This window comes from Drosophila miranda, chromosome XL, assembly GCF_003369915.1.
Source record: "Drosophila miranda strain MSH22 chromosome XL, D.miranda_PacBio2.1, whole genome shotgun sequence".
NCBI classification, from domain to species: domain Eukaryota; kingdom Metazoa; phylum Arthropoda; class Insecta; order Diptera; family Drosophilidae; genus Drosophila; species Drosophila miranda.
In genome coordinates this window covers 6,401,458-6,416,195 of record NC_046673.1, presented here as the reverse complement: position 1 = coordinate 6,416,195, position 14,738 = coordinate 6,401,458, and the positions used below count along the sequence as shown (strand labels likewise).

General features: G+C 44.3%; 1 protein-coding gene across 1 annotated transcript; it reads right to left on the bottom strand.

Annotated features, from left to right (window-relative positions):
- Window positions 1–505: 505 nt before the first annotated feature.
- Window positions 506–10,319, bottom strand: LOC108165036 (high affinity cationic amino acid transporter 1). The gene is made up of 13 exons (XM_017301072.2): window positions 8,981–10,319; window positions 4,948–5,073; window positions 4,707–4,860; window positions 4,441–4,572; window positions 4,277–4,375; window positions 3,975–4,183; window positions 2,993–3,164; window positions 2,745–2,928; window positions 2,088–2,674; window positions 1,780–1,945; window positions 1,426–1,642; window positions 1,276–1,372; window positions 506–1,214 (listed from the first exon to the last, which is right to left on the bottom strand). The coding sequence occupies exons 1-13, from the start codon at window positions 9,014–9,016 to the stop codon at window positions 919–921; spliced, it is 2,475 nt and encodes an 824-aa protein (XP_017156561.1). The 5' UTR covers window positions 9,017–10,319; the 3' UTR covers window positions 506–918.
- Between the last annotated feature and the right edge of the window lie 4,419 nt (window positions 10,320–14,738).

Below are 14,738 nucleotides of genomic sequence, written 5' to 3'. Positions count from 1 at the left end.
TTTCCATAAGCTTAAACTCTATTCATGTGTGTGGCGTGTGTGTGTGTGTGCGTGCGATGATATTAAGTGTATAAAATGTACAGGTGTGCACACCCGCACTCTCACACACACCCCACACTTACCCACAGAGGTGTTTTTATCATATTTTTGTATTTTTATTTACGAACAGTTTTGCTTTCTTTTCCCTGTGACCAGGGTCCAGGGTGTCCAGGGTTTTGTCCTCGTTTTGTCCCTTGTGCTGAATGCCGATTGACCAGCGTCACCCAAAACGCTCGCCAATCGAAGCTGAGCACAATAGGGAGGGCGCTATCCATATCGGTAGTATATATGTATACTCGTAGGATGTGTGATACAGAATACAGGATTTTGTTTGATAACTTTGCACTGTAACTTTTTGCTGTTCGACTAATAACCAATCTATGTATGTATATATATGCATTGGTATATATATATAGGTATGTATATGCTAGTATATATATATATACATATATATATGTATATACTCGTATATAGGTATATATATAGAGTATGTATAATATGTTGTATATGGTATAAGTGTATAACGGCGGTTGCGCTAAACGCTCGCACGTCTCGCATAACCGTAACATGTGTATACATATTTCGGTAAACTTAAGATCTCTAATTGTATATACAAGTTGAGTGAGCTCTACCTGGGACTGGATCCGTTCTGGACACCCAAGCGTACACGGCTACGATCACAGATCGACGCCTTGAAGAGCGGCCCAGTTTGCCAGGACTATCCGATTCGAACCGGGGGCTTGGGATTGGGCCTTACTGGGCTGGTTACACATCAAAGGATATCAACAGAGGATTGGGGGGATCGGGGAGATCGGGAAAAGGAAATGATACTATGGGGGAGGGGGCATTTATTCCAGTTGGGTATTTGCTCTTTGCAGCTTAGTCCTCCCACGACGGGAACTGACCCTCGTCCACAAACATGCTAAACTGCCCGGTATATTGACGCTCCATGGGCGGTCCTCCCTTTCCCTTTCCCTTTCCCGTTCCCGTTCCCGGTCCAGATCCCTTCGCCTGACCCGCGCCTGTGTGCGGCGATGACGATGGCGCCACTGGCCGTGTGCCCGTCGAGCTGCGGCCTGGGCCTACGGGCTTTGTCGCCACATTGCCTTGGGCATTTTTGGAGCTGGAGCTGCTCTGAGCAGACGACGAAGACTTTCCGTAGTTGTAGCGTTGCTCTGTGTAACAGATATTAGTACCTAGTATATATATTTCTTATCATAAAAGCGGATCCCTTACTCGATGGCTGCTTCACCTCCTTGCTGGCCCAGACAGGCTCGTGGGTTTGATTATACGATTGCTGATCCCAGACGGCCTTCTCCTCAACGTTTTTGCTCTATGAATAATGAATGCGGATTATTGGGTTCGATTAGCAGGGCTCCAGCTTACATAGTCCTTGTCCACATGCAACTCGAGATCATCGCTGGCCTGCTCCATGCTGCTGTGCGTGATTCCGTAATAGAAGTACATGATAAGGCCGAGGGACATCCAGACGGTAAACCGGACCAGGGTCAGGATGCTTAACTTGAATATCAGATATATGTTTACGGTGATGGCGATGGCTGGTATGAAGGGTAGTCCGGGCGTTAGAAAGGCCAGTGCATATCTGCCAGAGAGAGAGAGATGGATAGAGAGAGGGAAAAAGAGAGAGAGAGCGGAAGATTGTGGGGATTAAGTATGGTATGGTCGCAGGAGATTTAGGAGGAGGAGGAGGATAAGTCATCCGTATACTTGCTGCTTTACCTATTCTGCGGTTGTCTCGATATAATCAATAATATCACAAATATGCCGATAAACAAAACGAAATAAATGAAGGCGGCTAGCCCACCGGACCACCCAATGGCCGCGAACAAATCCAAGAAGAATATGAGACCGAACATGATTCCAACTAGTTTCGTGACATACATGCCTGGTGGTGGTTTGGTTTCGTTTCGTTTGGATTGGATTGGAAAAGCAAAAGCAAAAGAGTAAATTTTCCATTTAAATTTCAATTTGGAATCTGTATCGCCATCGATTAGAACCTAATCACAGTCAAATAACAAATTACATACCACTATCGGTGGTGGCCTGGCCGGGATTGATCCAGGGAAAGAAGCCGGGGCACAGGTACGCATAGTCGTGGATCTTCCGCGTGATGAAGTTCAGGCCCATCGTGTCGAAGGCAGTGGCCTGGCCGGTGGGTCCGGTGGGTGCCCCATGTACACTGCCATAGAACTTGTTCTCGGAGCGATCCGACACCAGGAACTGGTCATCCCGCCCCCCCAGATAGCCCTCGGGGCTGTCGTCGATGAACGAGTCATCCGAGTCGGACATGCCGCGCGTCACCCGCTTGATGGTCAGCTTATTGGGCACCTCCAGCACCTCGGCGGGCGTCGCATGGGAATCGCTGGCCGTACCCGGGGCCACCGGAGTCCGCAGCTGTGCCGGCAACAGCTCCACCAACGAGGTGCTGTGCGGCTGGTAGCGCAGCACCAGGACACAGGTCGAGACCAGGGTATACGCCAGCAGGGTGCCGATGGACATCATCTCAACGAGAATCTCCAGGCGAATGGTGAGGGCGACCAGGGCCGCAGCTACTCCACTGCCAATAGTAGCCAGACCGGGCACATTGGTGCGCTGCCACAGCTGTGAGAGTTGCCTGAAATGGAGTGAGGATATCCCACATTAACTCTGTTCTTCCTCCCCAGAAAGACCTTTTGGATACGCACCTGAAAATCAGTCCATCCTGGGCCATGGCATAAATGACGCGCGGCATCGGAAACATTGAGCCGAACATTGCCACGGACAAGCCAGCTGTAGCACCAATGGCCACCACCGCCCGGCATTTTGGAGCGTTCACATACGACCACATCTGGACCAGGGCCGCTCCCGTGTTGATGTGGTCATAGGGAACTACATGAGTACAGGAAACATTCATTAAACGTTCATTAGTGGATCCCATGGCAGGAGTACTTACCCACTAAAGTGAGGACTAGGCTGACGCTGACATAGGCAATCAGAACCACAACCAGGGAGCCCACTATTGCCTTTGGTATGCTCTTCTGTGGATTATGCGCCTCCTCTCCGGTTGTTGCAATTATGTCGAACCCGATAAATGCATAGAAACATGTGGCGGCACCGGAAAACACCTGCGAAACGGATCGCACATCCATTGATACGTACACATATGTATTGTAATAAGTCGCAGGCACTCCTTCGATTATGTTTATACTTATTTAAGAGAAAATTTTTAGAGGGAGGGATTCTTTCGGAGGCATTAAATCACCGCAACACATCATATCATACCCAAATAAGTAATACAACCTGTTTTCCCTCGACATCAAACCCATATTTATACTCGAAGACTATAGTGGATGTGTGTAACGCCTAGAAGGAAGCGTTTCCGAACCCATAAAGGATAGATAGACGAGTCGATATAGCTATCTATGTCTCTCTTCCCGTCCGCCTGTTCTCAGACGGTAAGCTGAAGCTATAATCTTTTTCAGGACATAGCTGCATTCATTATCTTTCTGGAACTGCAAAGTTCTTTATAACTAGCTGTAGCATACTCAAGTTATGTGGGGCAAAGGCAAGCAAACCTCTGAAAAAACATAAATAAACTAGTGTTTGGAGTCCCTATCAGAAAAAGTGTATTTGATGCCAGTATTTGTGTAACTTCAGACGGGGATCGTAAAGTTAATTCCACTTTAAAAATGTTTATTTCGTGTTTATTTTCTGTCTTTCGAAAATTGGTAACCAAACGACTCTTTAAACTTGAAAGTAAATGCATCCAAGCCTTGTAAAGACAATAAACATGAATTGAATTTCATTTCAATCACCGAAGAACATCAAGTGTGTACAAGAATGACCTACTTTGTTGCAGTCATGAAGGAATGCAGAAATGCATAAATGCAGGAAGGGTGGGGATGGGGGAGTGGGGATTGTTTACTCGTACTTACACCACTCCAGCCATAGGGCAGGAAGCCCTGATGCTCCGACCACGTCTTCGTGTCCACATAGAAAAGGCCGGCAGCCATGACAAAGACCCACGTGGCCAGATTGACGGCATTCAGGGAATGGTTAAATATGACCGACTTGCTGGCGCCCATCGCCAATACGCAGGTCATGAGGAGCGTTATGCCAAAGGCTATAAAGTCCGGTGGTTTGCCTGAACGAATACGCATATAAAAAAGGAAAAAGGAAAAAGGAAAGAGATGAGTGGGGAGAGATTTATAGAGCATGGTTCAGTGGATCTAGTTACCGAATATCGTGCCGATGGACTCGCTTATCGTACGCGCAATGGCATTGCCAGTCAGGGAATCGAAGCTAGAACTTAAAGCACAGGCACAGGCACTTGTTCCTATCGATAAGAAGAATAGAGGATTAATGGAAATCAATTGGGATCAAAGGAGATATCCCACTCACCTATTAGATATTCCAATATCATGTTCCAACCAATTATAAAAGCTACAAATTCTCCAACTGCCACATATGAATACATATAGGCCGAGCCGGATGTGTGTGGCACACGAACGCCAAACTCCGCATAGCAGGCGCCTATTAAATCCATTAAATATATGCAAGGGTACATATGTATATCAAAAAATATATTTTGAGAATAGAACGTTGAACAATGAATAACTTAAGCAGTATATATTTGAACGCAGATATCAATCGAATCGATCACTTACCTGAGAAAATACTCGCTATGGCAGCTATAATAAAACTAATAATCACACCGGGTCCGGCTATCTTCTGGGCCACCATGCCGGCGACCAGATACATGCCAGTGCCACAGCAGGAGCCAATGCCGAGCGAGGTCAGGTCCAAAGTGTTGAGACATTTCTGCAAGTAAATCGGTTTGTTACAGATGTCCGATGGATGGATGGATGGACGGATGGATAATAATGTGCAGGAATAGATATTTCTCACCGTCAGCTTGGGCTTCTGTGGCTGTGCATTGCCGTCCTGCAGCTGCCTCACATCCTTGGTGCGTATGAGCTTCGGCAGAAGCGTCGTCGAGCTGACGCCAGGCGGCAATGGCACCCTGAACTTGACCTGCAATCCGAACGGGAGAGAGAGAGCAATTAATTGTGGAGTGCCAGCAAGGCCGTACGACATCTGGCGCTGAAAGATGAGTGCCATTGATGTTGATGGCACCTCTCCCAGCACACCATCCTCCCACTGGCCCCCTCAAGTGCCCTCCACCGATGACTGATGGGAGGCAAAACCAAGCAAGAGAAAAGATTGCACTCAATCGATACGAGTATTTGCAACAAGTTTATGGTGTCCTTGCCATCGGGCTATCTGTAGGTTTTAATTTTCCACTTACTATTCCTTCAACCAACCTGAAGCCTCTATAACGCTTTCGAACATTACGAATCCCTCTTTCGGTCAGATTCGGAGAACTCGAATCACTAGAAGCCGAGTCTCTCAAATGACTCAAAACATTCTACGAAGTTCGTGTGTCTTTGGCTATGCAAATTCGGTTTTTTTTTTTATTTTGCACAATCTGAACTTAATTTCGTTCAGTGTAAAACAAAAAAACGCATGGTCTTGACACACACACACACAAATGAAGATTTACAGGCAGAAGGAAAAGCATAGAACCAGCAAACTTGTAAGTTGCTTTCTCGTTCTCTCTACCAGAAAATCAAATGGAAAGTGAGCGAGAAAAAAAACCGAAATTTTCTGCACTGACACAAATAAACGGCCGAAACCTGCTTCTTTCAGTCCGTTTTGGGGGATCGATTCGATTTAATGAGAAAGCTGAGACTCTGATCCGATCCTAACGACCCAAACGAATACCGAATCCCACCGAAACGATTCGGTTGCCTGTTGATGCAGGACTCTACTCTAAACCATCGCTCAGTATTCGATTCAACATCCAATCTTTCATATAGAATAGAGTATTGTCCTGAAATGGCCAATTTCATTTCCTAAACTTAATGTCAACTCAACGGGTGGCCAAGCCAACCGCAGTGCCTCCTATACCGACCTATCGTCCTCCATGATAAGTGTGGGACTTGGCTCTGTTCCAGGACAACAGCCACCACTACAACGATAGCAGCAGCCTCAGCGTTGACGCAATCAAAGCATACTCGTACCCGTCTCCTCCATACCGTAGAGTCCTCCCATTCGACCCCGAGCAGTCTCCCCGTTCTTTCAGTTCCGGCACTAGCGCCAGCCTCATCCGAGACCCAGTTCTGATGCTGTCCCCAGTCGAGTGCAACAAGCAATCATATCCATTAACCGTCCCACCGCACCGCAGCACTCTCCTTCTCTGCACTCTGCGCTCTCCCATCCGTTCTGCTCCAACAAGTTGCATGCTGCGGCGACATTTGTCGTCCCCATTTCTTTTTTATACCCTCTTTCTATTTTTTGTTTGAGTGAATTGTCGTTATTAATGGCTCGCAAGTAACAGGGGACAGGGTGGCGTCGGCGTGGGCGTGGATGGGAGGAGCAACCACTGCTGGAGAAGCAACTGGCACAGAAGGTCATCCGATACAACCATACAACCATACAACACCAACCACCCAGCCCCACCCTGAAGAGGATTGCTGGCAACCGGAGAAAGCATTTCGTGCCATTTTCCGTTTATCTTTAAAAGAGATGAATGCTTGGGAGGTGGGTTCTGTCTTGATATCTTTAGCTTATTTTACATTTGTACTACATGCATATCTATCTGTTGTTAATTGTAGGTATTCTACAAATATTTATGTTGGCTTTCTCTATATGGAATGTGGCTGTTAATGTCGTAATTAGCTGAACTGTGAACTATAGATTTGTTTGGCGTATATAGAATACACAGATATGATTAAGACTTTTCTGAATGTTCATACTGTTTTGGTATATGTTTTATGTTTACTAATATCACACAAATATCTACGATCGAAGTAAGAGGATTATTCTGCCCAAATATTATATCCTTAACCCTTTTAGGGTCGCCTCTTTCAGGGTTAATAGTCCAATAATTAAATTTTTGAACTAAATTCCACATTGGAACATGGGGGATTCCATATTTGTGATTGTAGTTTGTGTCCAATCTCGCCTACTATACAAATTATGGATAATCATTTTATATATTGGATTTTTTCCTAAGGTTTTGCCATTCCGTAATTACATAATATCAATTATTTTTTTCCCCTTAGTATTCATCTATTTATATTCTTACACTTTCGCATTCATCCATCTGTATCCCAACTCCTTTATCAGACTTTGGACAGTCATTGTCGTATTGAGAAGCATACTTTTAGGTTTGTCCGCCACACGGCGTATGAGTGATGGAACTCCGCCCCTGTTCGCATCCCTTTTCCACCTAATCCTCCCAACAGCAGATGCTTTATTTATAGAGCTCTCCCTCCCTCCATCTCTCTCTCTCTCGTTCTCTCTGGTTCTCTCTGTTTCTGCCTCGTCACCCCTGATTCGTGCACCCGTGCACTAGGGGATAAGCTGGACACTAACTGTTCTGTAAGTGGGATTTGGCTCTGTGGGTCTAGAGCTCTAGGGGTCTGGGGACGTGTATCCGGCTCCCGTCTCCCATCACCGGCTCCAATTACAGCTGCGGTCGTAAAGGGAGGGAATGAGGGTGGTAGGGAGGTAGACAGAAGTGGCCATAAAGATAACGTAAAGCCAAAAATGTAAGACCCACTCCACAACCCTACCATACCCTCACTGCGGCCCTGTCCATGCTCCATTTACGATCCCTTTTGCACCCACTGTCTGTCTATATGTGTCCGTGCGTGTCTTCGTGTGTGTCTCTGCTGCTCTTTTTTATGCCCTCGCAGAGAGGGTATTATGCTAGTTACCAGACATTTGCCACGCATGCATTTCTGTTTCCAGCTTTTCTAATTTTTGCCAAAAGAGTTCCTCAAATTGGAATATATCTGACCGAAACTTATTTTTGGTGCAACCCATACATACGAGTATATATGCACATATTCACATTTGCTGGACCTCGGTTACCATATAAAAAATAAATCGAAACGTGCATTACAAAATACCCAAATTATTATTTTTAGTAATTCATGGTGTCTCACTTACTCTACCTGCTTTAAGGCAACCTTTAAGTTAAACAAAAAATCGACAATTCGACAAGATCTCAAGGTTATGACTATCTGACGCATACGCTTGTCTTTACTTTTGACTAATTAGTAGTACTCTAATTATACTGTTGTAACTTTAGATACGTACTTTAAACAGATGCAGTTTCTTAAGGTTCTTTCAATCTAAGAACAAGTGTACACAAATCAAATACCTATCATACATGTATAAGTTATGGGAGCAATTTGAAAGATAATCTTTACCATATGGCTGGGATGGAGGAACGTTGTCTCTGAAAGGGTATCAAAAGTATGTACACATTTCTTTTTTTTTACTATTTCTTCCTATATTGTTGTTGGTTTAACGTTCCAACAATGCAGCCACCTCCCCATCCACCCACACCCACCCACATCGGTTGTTTTTGTTGTTTTTATGTCGTATATATTTGCCCAAGTGACCCTGTGAGCCTGTGTGTTTGTGCTATGAGCTGCTGTTGCTGCTGCTTCTTCTTAACTTCATGGGGTCTCTCCCTCTCTTTCTATCAAATGGATTTGCATAAGTCCACACACACACGCACACATACTTACGCACTGGTATGTATGTCGGTATGTATGTGCTGCGTCGGCGTTCAGTATCATAATGACCTTTTTACGGCCATACCACCATTACAACACACACATACACATATGTACGCATACACACAGGCAAACAAACAGTAATAGTATATGTACATACATATATGCGTACGTAGCGCCGAGTCATGTGCTACGGTATGAAGGCAGGGGTGCGGGGGTGTCTTTGGGCTGCTTTAATTTTAGCAGTGACCAAAAAAAAAACCAACAGCTTTTAGTATTTTCTGCCGGATGTTTTGTTGTTCGTTACGGTATTTTTTTGTATTGTACCTTCTGTTGCGTTTGCTTACCTTCTCTAGCACCAACAACAAATCCGATGGCTTCATTTCGTTCTTCTTGCTTCCCTCCCTTCCAGCGCCGCTAGCCAAATGTTTAACAGTTATCAGATGCGATGCGTACAACTGCTTTGACCCAGCAACAGCACCAGCAATCGAACGGTAAAGAGCAAGCAGTGATAGGTGTTGGTTTTTGTTGTTTTTGTTCGTGACGTGTTTCGCTCGCTGTTGCACTTGACGCTGACGCTGACGTTGACGTTGGCTGTGCTGCTGATCTTCTGCTGCCAGAGCTGCTTCTTCTGGGATTTCCGTAGGCTTCTCTTTCACTTCTTCCGGCTCTGGCTGTAGCTCTTCATATATACATATATATATCCTCTTGTTCTCCCTTTAGTGTTTCCCCACTAGTTCTCCCACTGCTTCTTTTCGCCTGCTACTGCTCTCCTGTCCTGTTCTGTCCTGTCCTGGCCTCCTTCTCTTTATCTCTGCTTGCGTGGTGAGCTTCGTGATGTTGCTGTTGCTTCTTCTGTTGTTCTCGCTGCTCCTGCTGCTGCTGCTGCTGCTGCTGCTGACGCTGACGATAGGCTTATAGTTAATCCTGCTGGTGGTTCCGCTACTGTTGCTTTTTTGCTATTTTCCACATTAATTTCTCTCTGCAACGTCATTCTATATTCAACAGTTTTACAATGAAGGATCCCACCCTTCTCCTTCTTTTTCACTCTTCAACGTTAGGCAAATTTTCACTTTCCTTTCAGTTTCGTTTTCAGTTTTTGCTCTGCCCAACACTGTCCTGTCTCTCTCTCTCTCTCTCTCTATCTCTTTTGCGCTTTCTCTACCTTTGGCCGCCCGCTGCCCTTCGGACTCTGTCCGCTGACTTGTCCCCACCGTTCTTTCCCCGCTGTCAATTGGTGTTGTTGGCGCGCCTTTACCTTCACGTGGCTCACAAACACACACACACGCACTGGCACACACACGAATGCAAAATGCAAATAGATGTACTATTTTTTCACCGTTGCACACGCACAAAGTCACACACACAAAGAAAAATAATAATATAAAAGCCAACGCCTGCGGTTCTCATTCAACAAAAAATTAAATAATTAACTTAAATATTTTTTTTATGGCGTTAAAAAAAAGAATTTTGAACCACGCTTTTCTGGTTACTGCGCGGGGACTGGCGGATTGGCCTTTGCTTCTCGCCTCGGTATACGGTGAATGAATGGTGGCCAGGTTTTCCGTGTGTATCGCTTTTTTTCCGATGAAGAATAACGAAAAAAAAATGTGTTCGGCTCGAGTTCTTGTGGCTGCTACTGCTTCTGCTCCTTCTGCTGGTGTTGCTGCTTCTTCTTCTTTCGCTTTTGGCCTTTGAAAGAGCTTTCGTTACATTGTGTATGGGAGTGTGTGTGTGTGTGTGTGTGTGTGTGTAGTTGTGAGGGAGCAACGTTGCCAGGCTGCATGGGAGTTGAGAGATAGCATCCACGATCTGGCAACGCCAGCGAACAACTTCCTGCAAGACATATTTATTCAAGGTGAAACAATTTCCGCTCCCAGGAGCTCAATATACTGTTTCTCGGTCTGCCTCACTATCACCCACTCTCTCTCTCTCTCTCTCTCTCTCTCTCTCTCTCTCTGTCTCTCTATGTGCCAAGCAAACTTTACAAGATCGCTTAACAATGACTCACCTCATACAAATACATCTTGACTTCCTGTATCTATAACAGAGTTTACTCTGCCCCAAAAGCTACAAGTTTCACAACTTTCGATTTCTCCTCTCTGAAGCGCCCACACACACACACAAACACAAACACGCGGTCACCGGCGCACACCTCACTCCCGCCCTCTCTTTCTCGTTCACGCACGAATGTAGGCAATGGAAAGTGCAACCAGAAAGAGCGCAGACGCACAAACTTGACTCCCTCTCTCTCCCTTACACGTTTGCGTAGGCGTTTGTACTTTCGCTTTTTGTCCAATGCTTTTAAGTGTGCGACTGTTTGTGTGAGTAAGTAATAGAGTGTGTCGAAAGCCCCTCTTCTCAAGGATATGTACAAGCACACACACTCGTAAATGTGTATGTAAATACACATGTTCCCCCAGAGACCTGATGTTGTTCCAGCAGCCAGAGCTGCTCCCGTTATCTGAGTGTATCATGCTAGAAGCAAGAAGGGCAAGAAGCTTATGCGTCTGCACCTGTTACCACTACCACGCTGCCGCCTACCCTTACCCCACTCGCTCTCCTATGCACTCACACGAAAGCACTCTTATCAACCTCCCCCCCCCCCCCTGCCCTTTATCCCCACAAAAGTTGCAATCTGATTGCCAGCCTTTTGTTGTTACCGTTAACCAATTTAGAGTCGGCGCTGCTCAAAGCCGCTCCATCCCCATCCAATGGAGGAGGGGATAATCGTCCTCGTGCACGATGTGTTTGAGTGGTGTGGTGTGGTTGTGGTGTATTCCGCTGGTTGGCTTGGCCGCTAGATGGCGGTTCTTGTATGCAGATAGATTTCTTTCGTTCTGTTCAGCTGTCGTTCCCCAGGGCGAATAGCTCAGATAAAAGAAAAATAACTGTGCCATTGGCACTTTTTCTGATGCTTTGACGATTTTTTGATATGCCAGAGCTTCTTCTGCGGGAGTTTCTTTGCTCTTATACAAATAATAATCCCATGGAAGCAACTTATACGCCAATTTCTATTCAGATTCAATTCAAGCCGAATTTTTGGTAAATTTAGATACATTTTTTGATGTAGAAGTGCAAGTAGAAGTGCATTAATGTCTTATATTTAGATTCGTATGAAGCTTGAGTATACAGAATTTTGTATGATTTTTCAATAAAGAATAGGCCGTCGGATTCGAAATTTTCACTTCAATGAAAATTGTTTCAGACAAAGGCTTGCGAATTATTTTAATAAATACAGCCTAAAATATGTCATTCCGATTTTAGATACGGATAGGCGATAAAAGTCCTTATATAATAAATAGGATACCAATTCGTATGTAATTTCTTTTTTAAATATTTATCTTTTTTTTCCATTTTGTACATTTCTCATATGTACATATGTACGTTTGTTCTTAGCTTCAATTAGGATCAATGTTAACAGAATTTTCAAAACCTTTTAATCATATAATCAAAGGAATCTCATGAAATGTAGAGTTTTCTTCATAAACTCGATAATCCTGTTCATGTAATTTTTGTACGAAAATGTACAATAAAAACATTGGGTTTTTATAATTGTCGTTTCTTCTGTTGAATTATTTTGGAAACCTGAGCATTTTGAAACATTGCTTTCTGAAGAAAAACCCTTTGAGGACTCTCTTCAACAGTTGCATAAATATATTATTAATATTATATTTTGATGTTTGGGGTTCTTCAGCGCGTTTTTAGACCTAAGAACAGAGTTCAATAAACTTACAGCCCCAGAGGCAGGCGCGCAGTCACACAGACACTCCATCCACGATCGCGGCCCATGTAACGTTCGTTAAACGAATTTGAATTCTGTACATCTCGCTCTGGCCACCACTTTATAGCTCTTCGGATCGGTTCGGTTCGGCTCAGTTCGGTACTGTTCCGATCCCTAGCCTACGATTGTTAATATGCCGTTTTTAAAAATAGCAACTATAAATCTTATATACTCGTCGCTGGCGTCGTCATTGGTTGGCATACAACGTTCGCTGAAACGTTCCCCCGTCTATGTTCGACGTTGAACGTTCAACGTTCAACGTTCGACGATCTCTAGAGGAGATACAAAAAACTGGCTGTTCTTGCAAGAGCATCGGCGCCCATGTGAATCCGCCACATGCATTCACTCATCTGTCCATCTGCCAGTCCGTCGGTCCCCGTACACATGTTTGTGTCTGCGTGAAACTATCGAAACTAATGTTACTTAAGTTGCCATTGGCGGGGGGGGGGGGAGGGGGAGATCTTACAGTCCCTGTTGAAAGCATCAGACCCAGATACAGCTACAGATACAGATGCAGATACAGCTACAGATACAGATACAGTTACAGATGCAGACATACAGATACTGATGTACAGATTCAGAGTCAGACATACAGCCATACAGCCACGATCGTGACGGAGGCAAAGGCAAAGACGAAGACGATGCCGGGTCGGGTCGGGGTGGCGGTGGCCCGGACGGCAACTACACAACGGAGCGTAAGCAATGTTAACGAGTGAAAAATCAAGAAAATTTTAGTTCTAAAAATAACCCCTGTACTCATTTTCGTTTCAAAACGGAAAGCGGCCGACATTCAGAGCAGCGGAATATAACGAGAAACGACCAAAAACCAATAGCTATAAAACGCAAAGATACTGAGATGCTTACACTCTGCACAATGGCCCCAGAAACAGATACATGCAGCAGAAAAAGAAACTTGGCACGGTCAATGAGGGAATGAGGGAAAAAATACATTAATCTTATACTATATATTACTCACATATGTATGTGTTTACGAGTGAATAGTATACACAAAATGGTAACAAGTCCGATAAAGGGACTAACTCTATTAGTTAGCGATAAGCAAATATCTCAGAGTCATAGGCTTAGCTCCGTGAGCAGGTAAACGCGACTTAACTCGAAACACCATAGGTATTACAATTAAATGATCAAAAGTAATTTGAAACAAAATGTACTTTCTCTATCCGTAGACTTGACACGCAAAGGTTTAAGTATTACAGATCAATATTAAATAGGTAATATTCTAAGAAAATGATTTTTATAAATTCCTTATCTTAGAAAAACGATAATCATAGAAGAAACGATACGTTCGAATCATCTTCTGTGAAGAGCTGTCCTTTTCAAATCATAAGCAAATATTTTAACAGAATTCATAGTCTCTAATATTCATCTCAAGATTTATTCCTTTCTGTAACCAAGGAACCAGGCACTAGATCTTAACTTAACTCTACATTATAAATATATAAATATGTGTGCTGGAAGAGCGTAGTTTCCCTTTTACTAGCCTCTCGATGCGCAGTCGAGTCGAGTCTACGGGCGAGCTAACCAACCAAACTGCAGTGATAGCTCATTTGGCCAGAGATAACCCCGCCTAACATTGTTTGGGGGGTACAGAGATTATCGTAACTACGCTCAGAACTCACATAGAGAGCGGGGAGAGAAAGAGAGAGAAAGAGCGGCAGAGAGGCAGAGAGGCAGATTGGTGATCATTTTTTTGGATTCAAATACTTTTTGAAAAGCAATACGAAGCAAGTATAAAACGAATGGTATTTCCAATTACAAGGCGCTCCAGATCTGAGGTCCGTACTCGACGAGAGCACAGCACAAAAGATGAACAGAAATTACGAACCGAACAGAATAATACCAAGTATAACGAAAATTAGCCCCAAAGAGAGTGGGCAACAAGAAATCGTAAGGCGAACTGCATAGTACGGATGCAGATACAGATACATACACTTATTTTGGATTACAAATAGAATACGATCGTTGCCAGTCTCTTTGTCTGTATGCGAGTATACTTACATATATTTTTGTGTGTGTGTGTGGTACAAATACATTTGTACGTATGTTCTAAAAATTAAAAATAACGGTGGGGCCATGAGTAAAAGTTGTACGCCACATCCACATCCCCATCCCCATCCAAATTCACCGTTCAACGATCTCAACGCTCCCAAACGAAAGTCAAACGATTTCAAAAGTCATTAGAGCATTCTCCATGGATTCAGCGATCGGTAGATCGTGAATCCAAGCAATAGCCGCTACAAAATAATCAATGAAAATCGCCAGACACACGCATGGAAGAGGGATGGAGGTGGAAAGGCGAC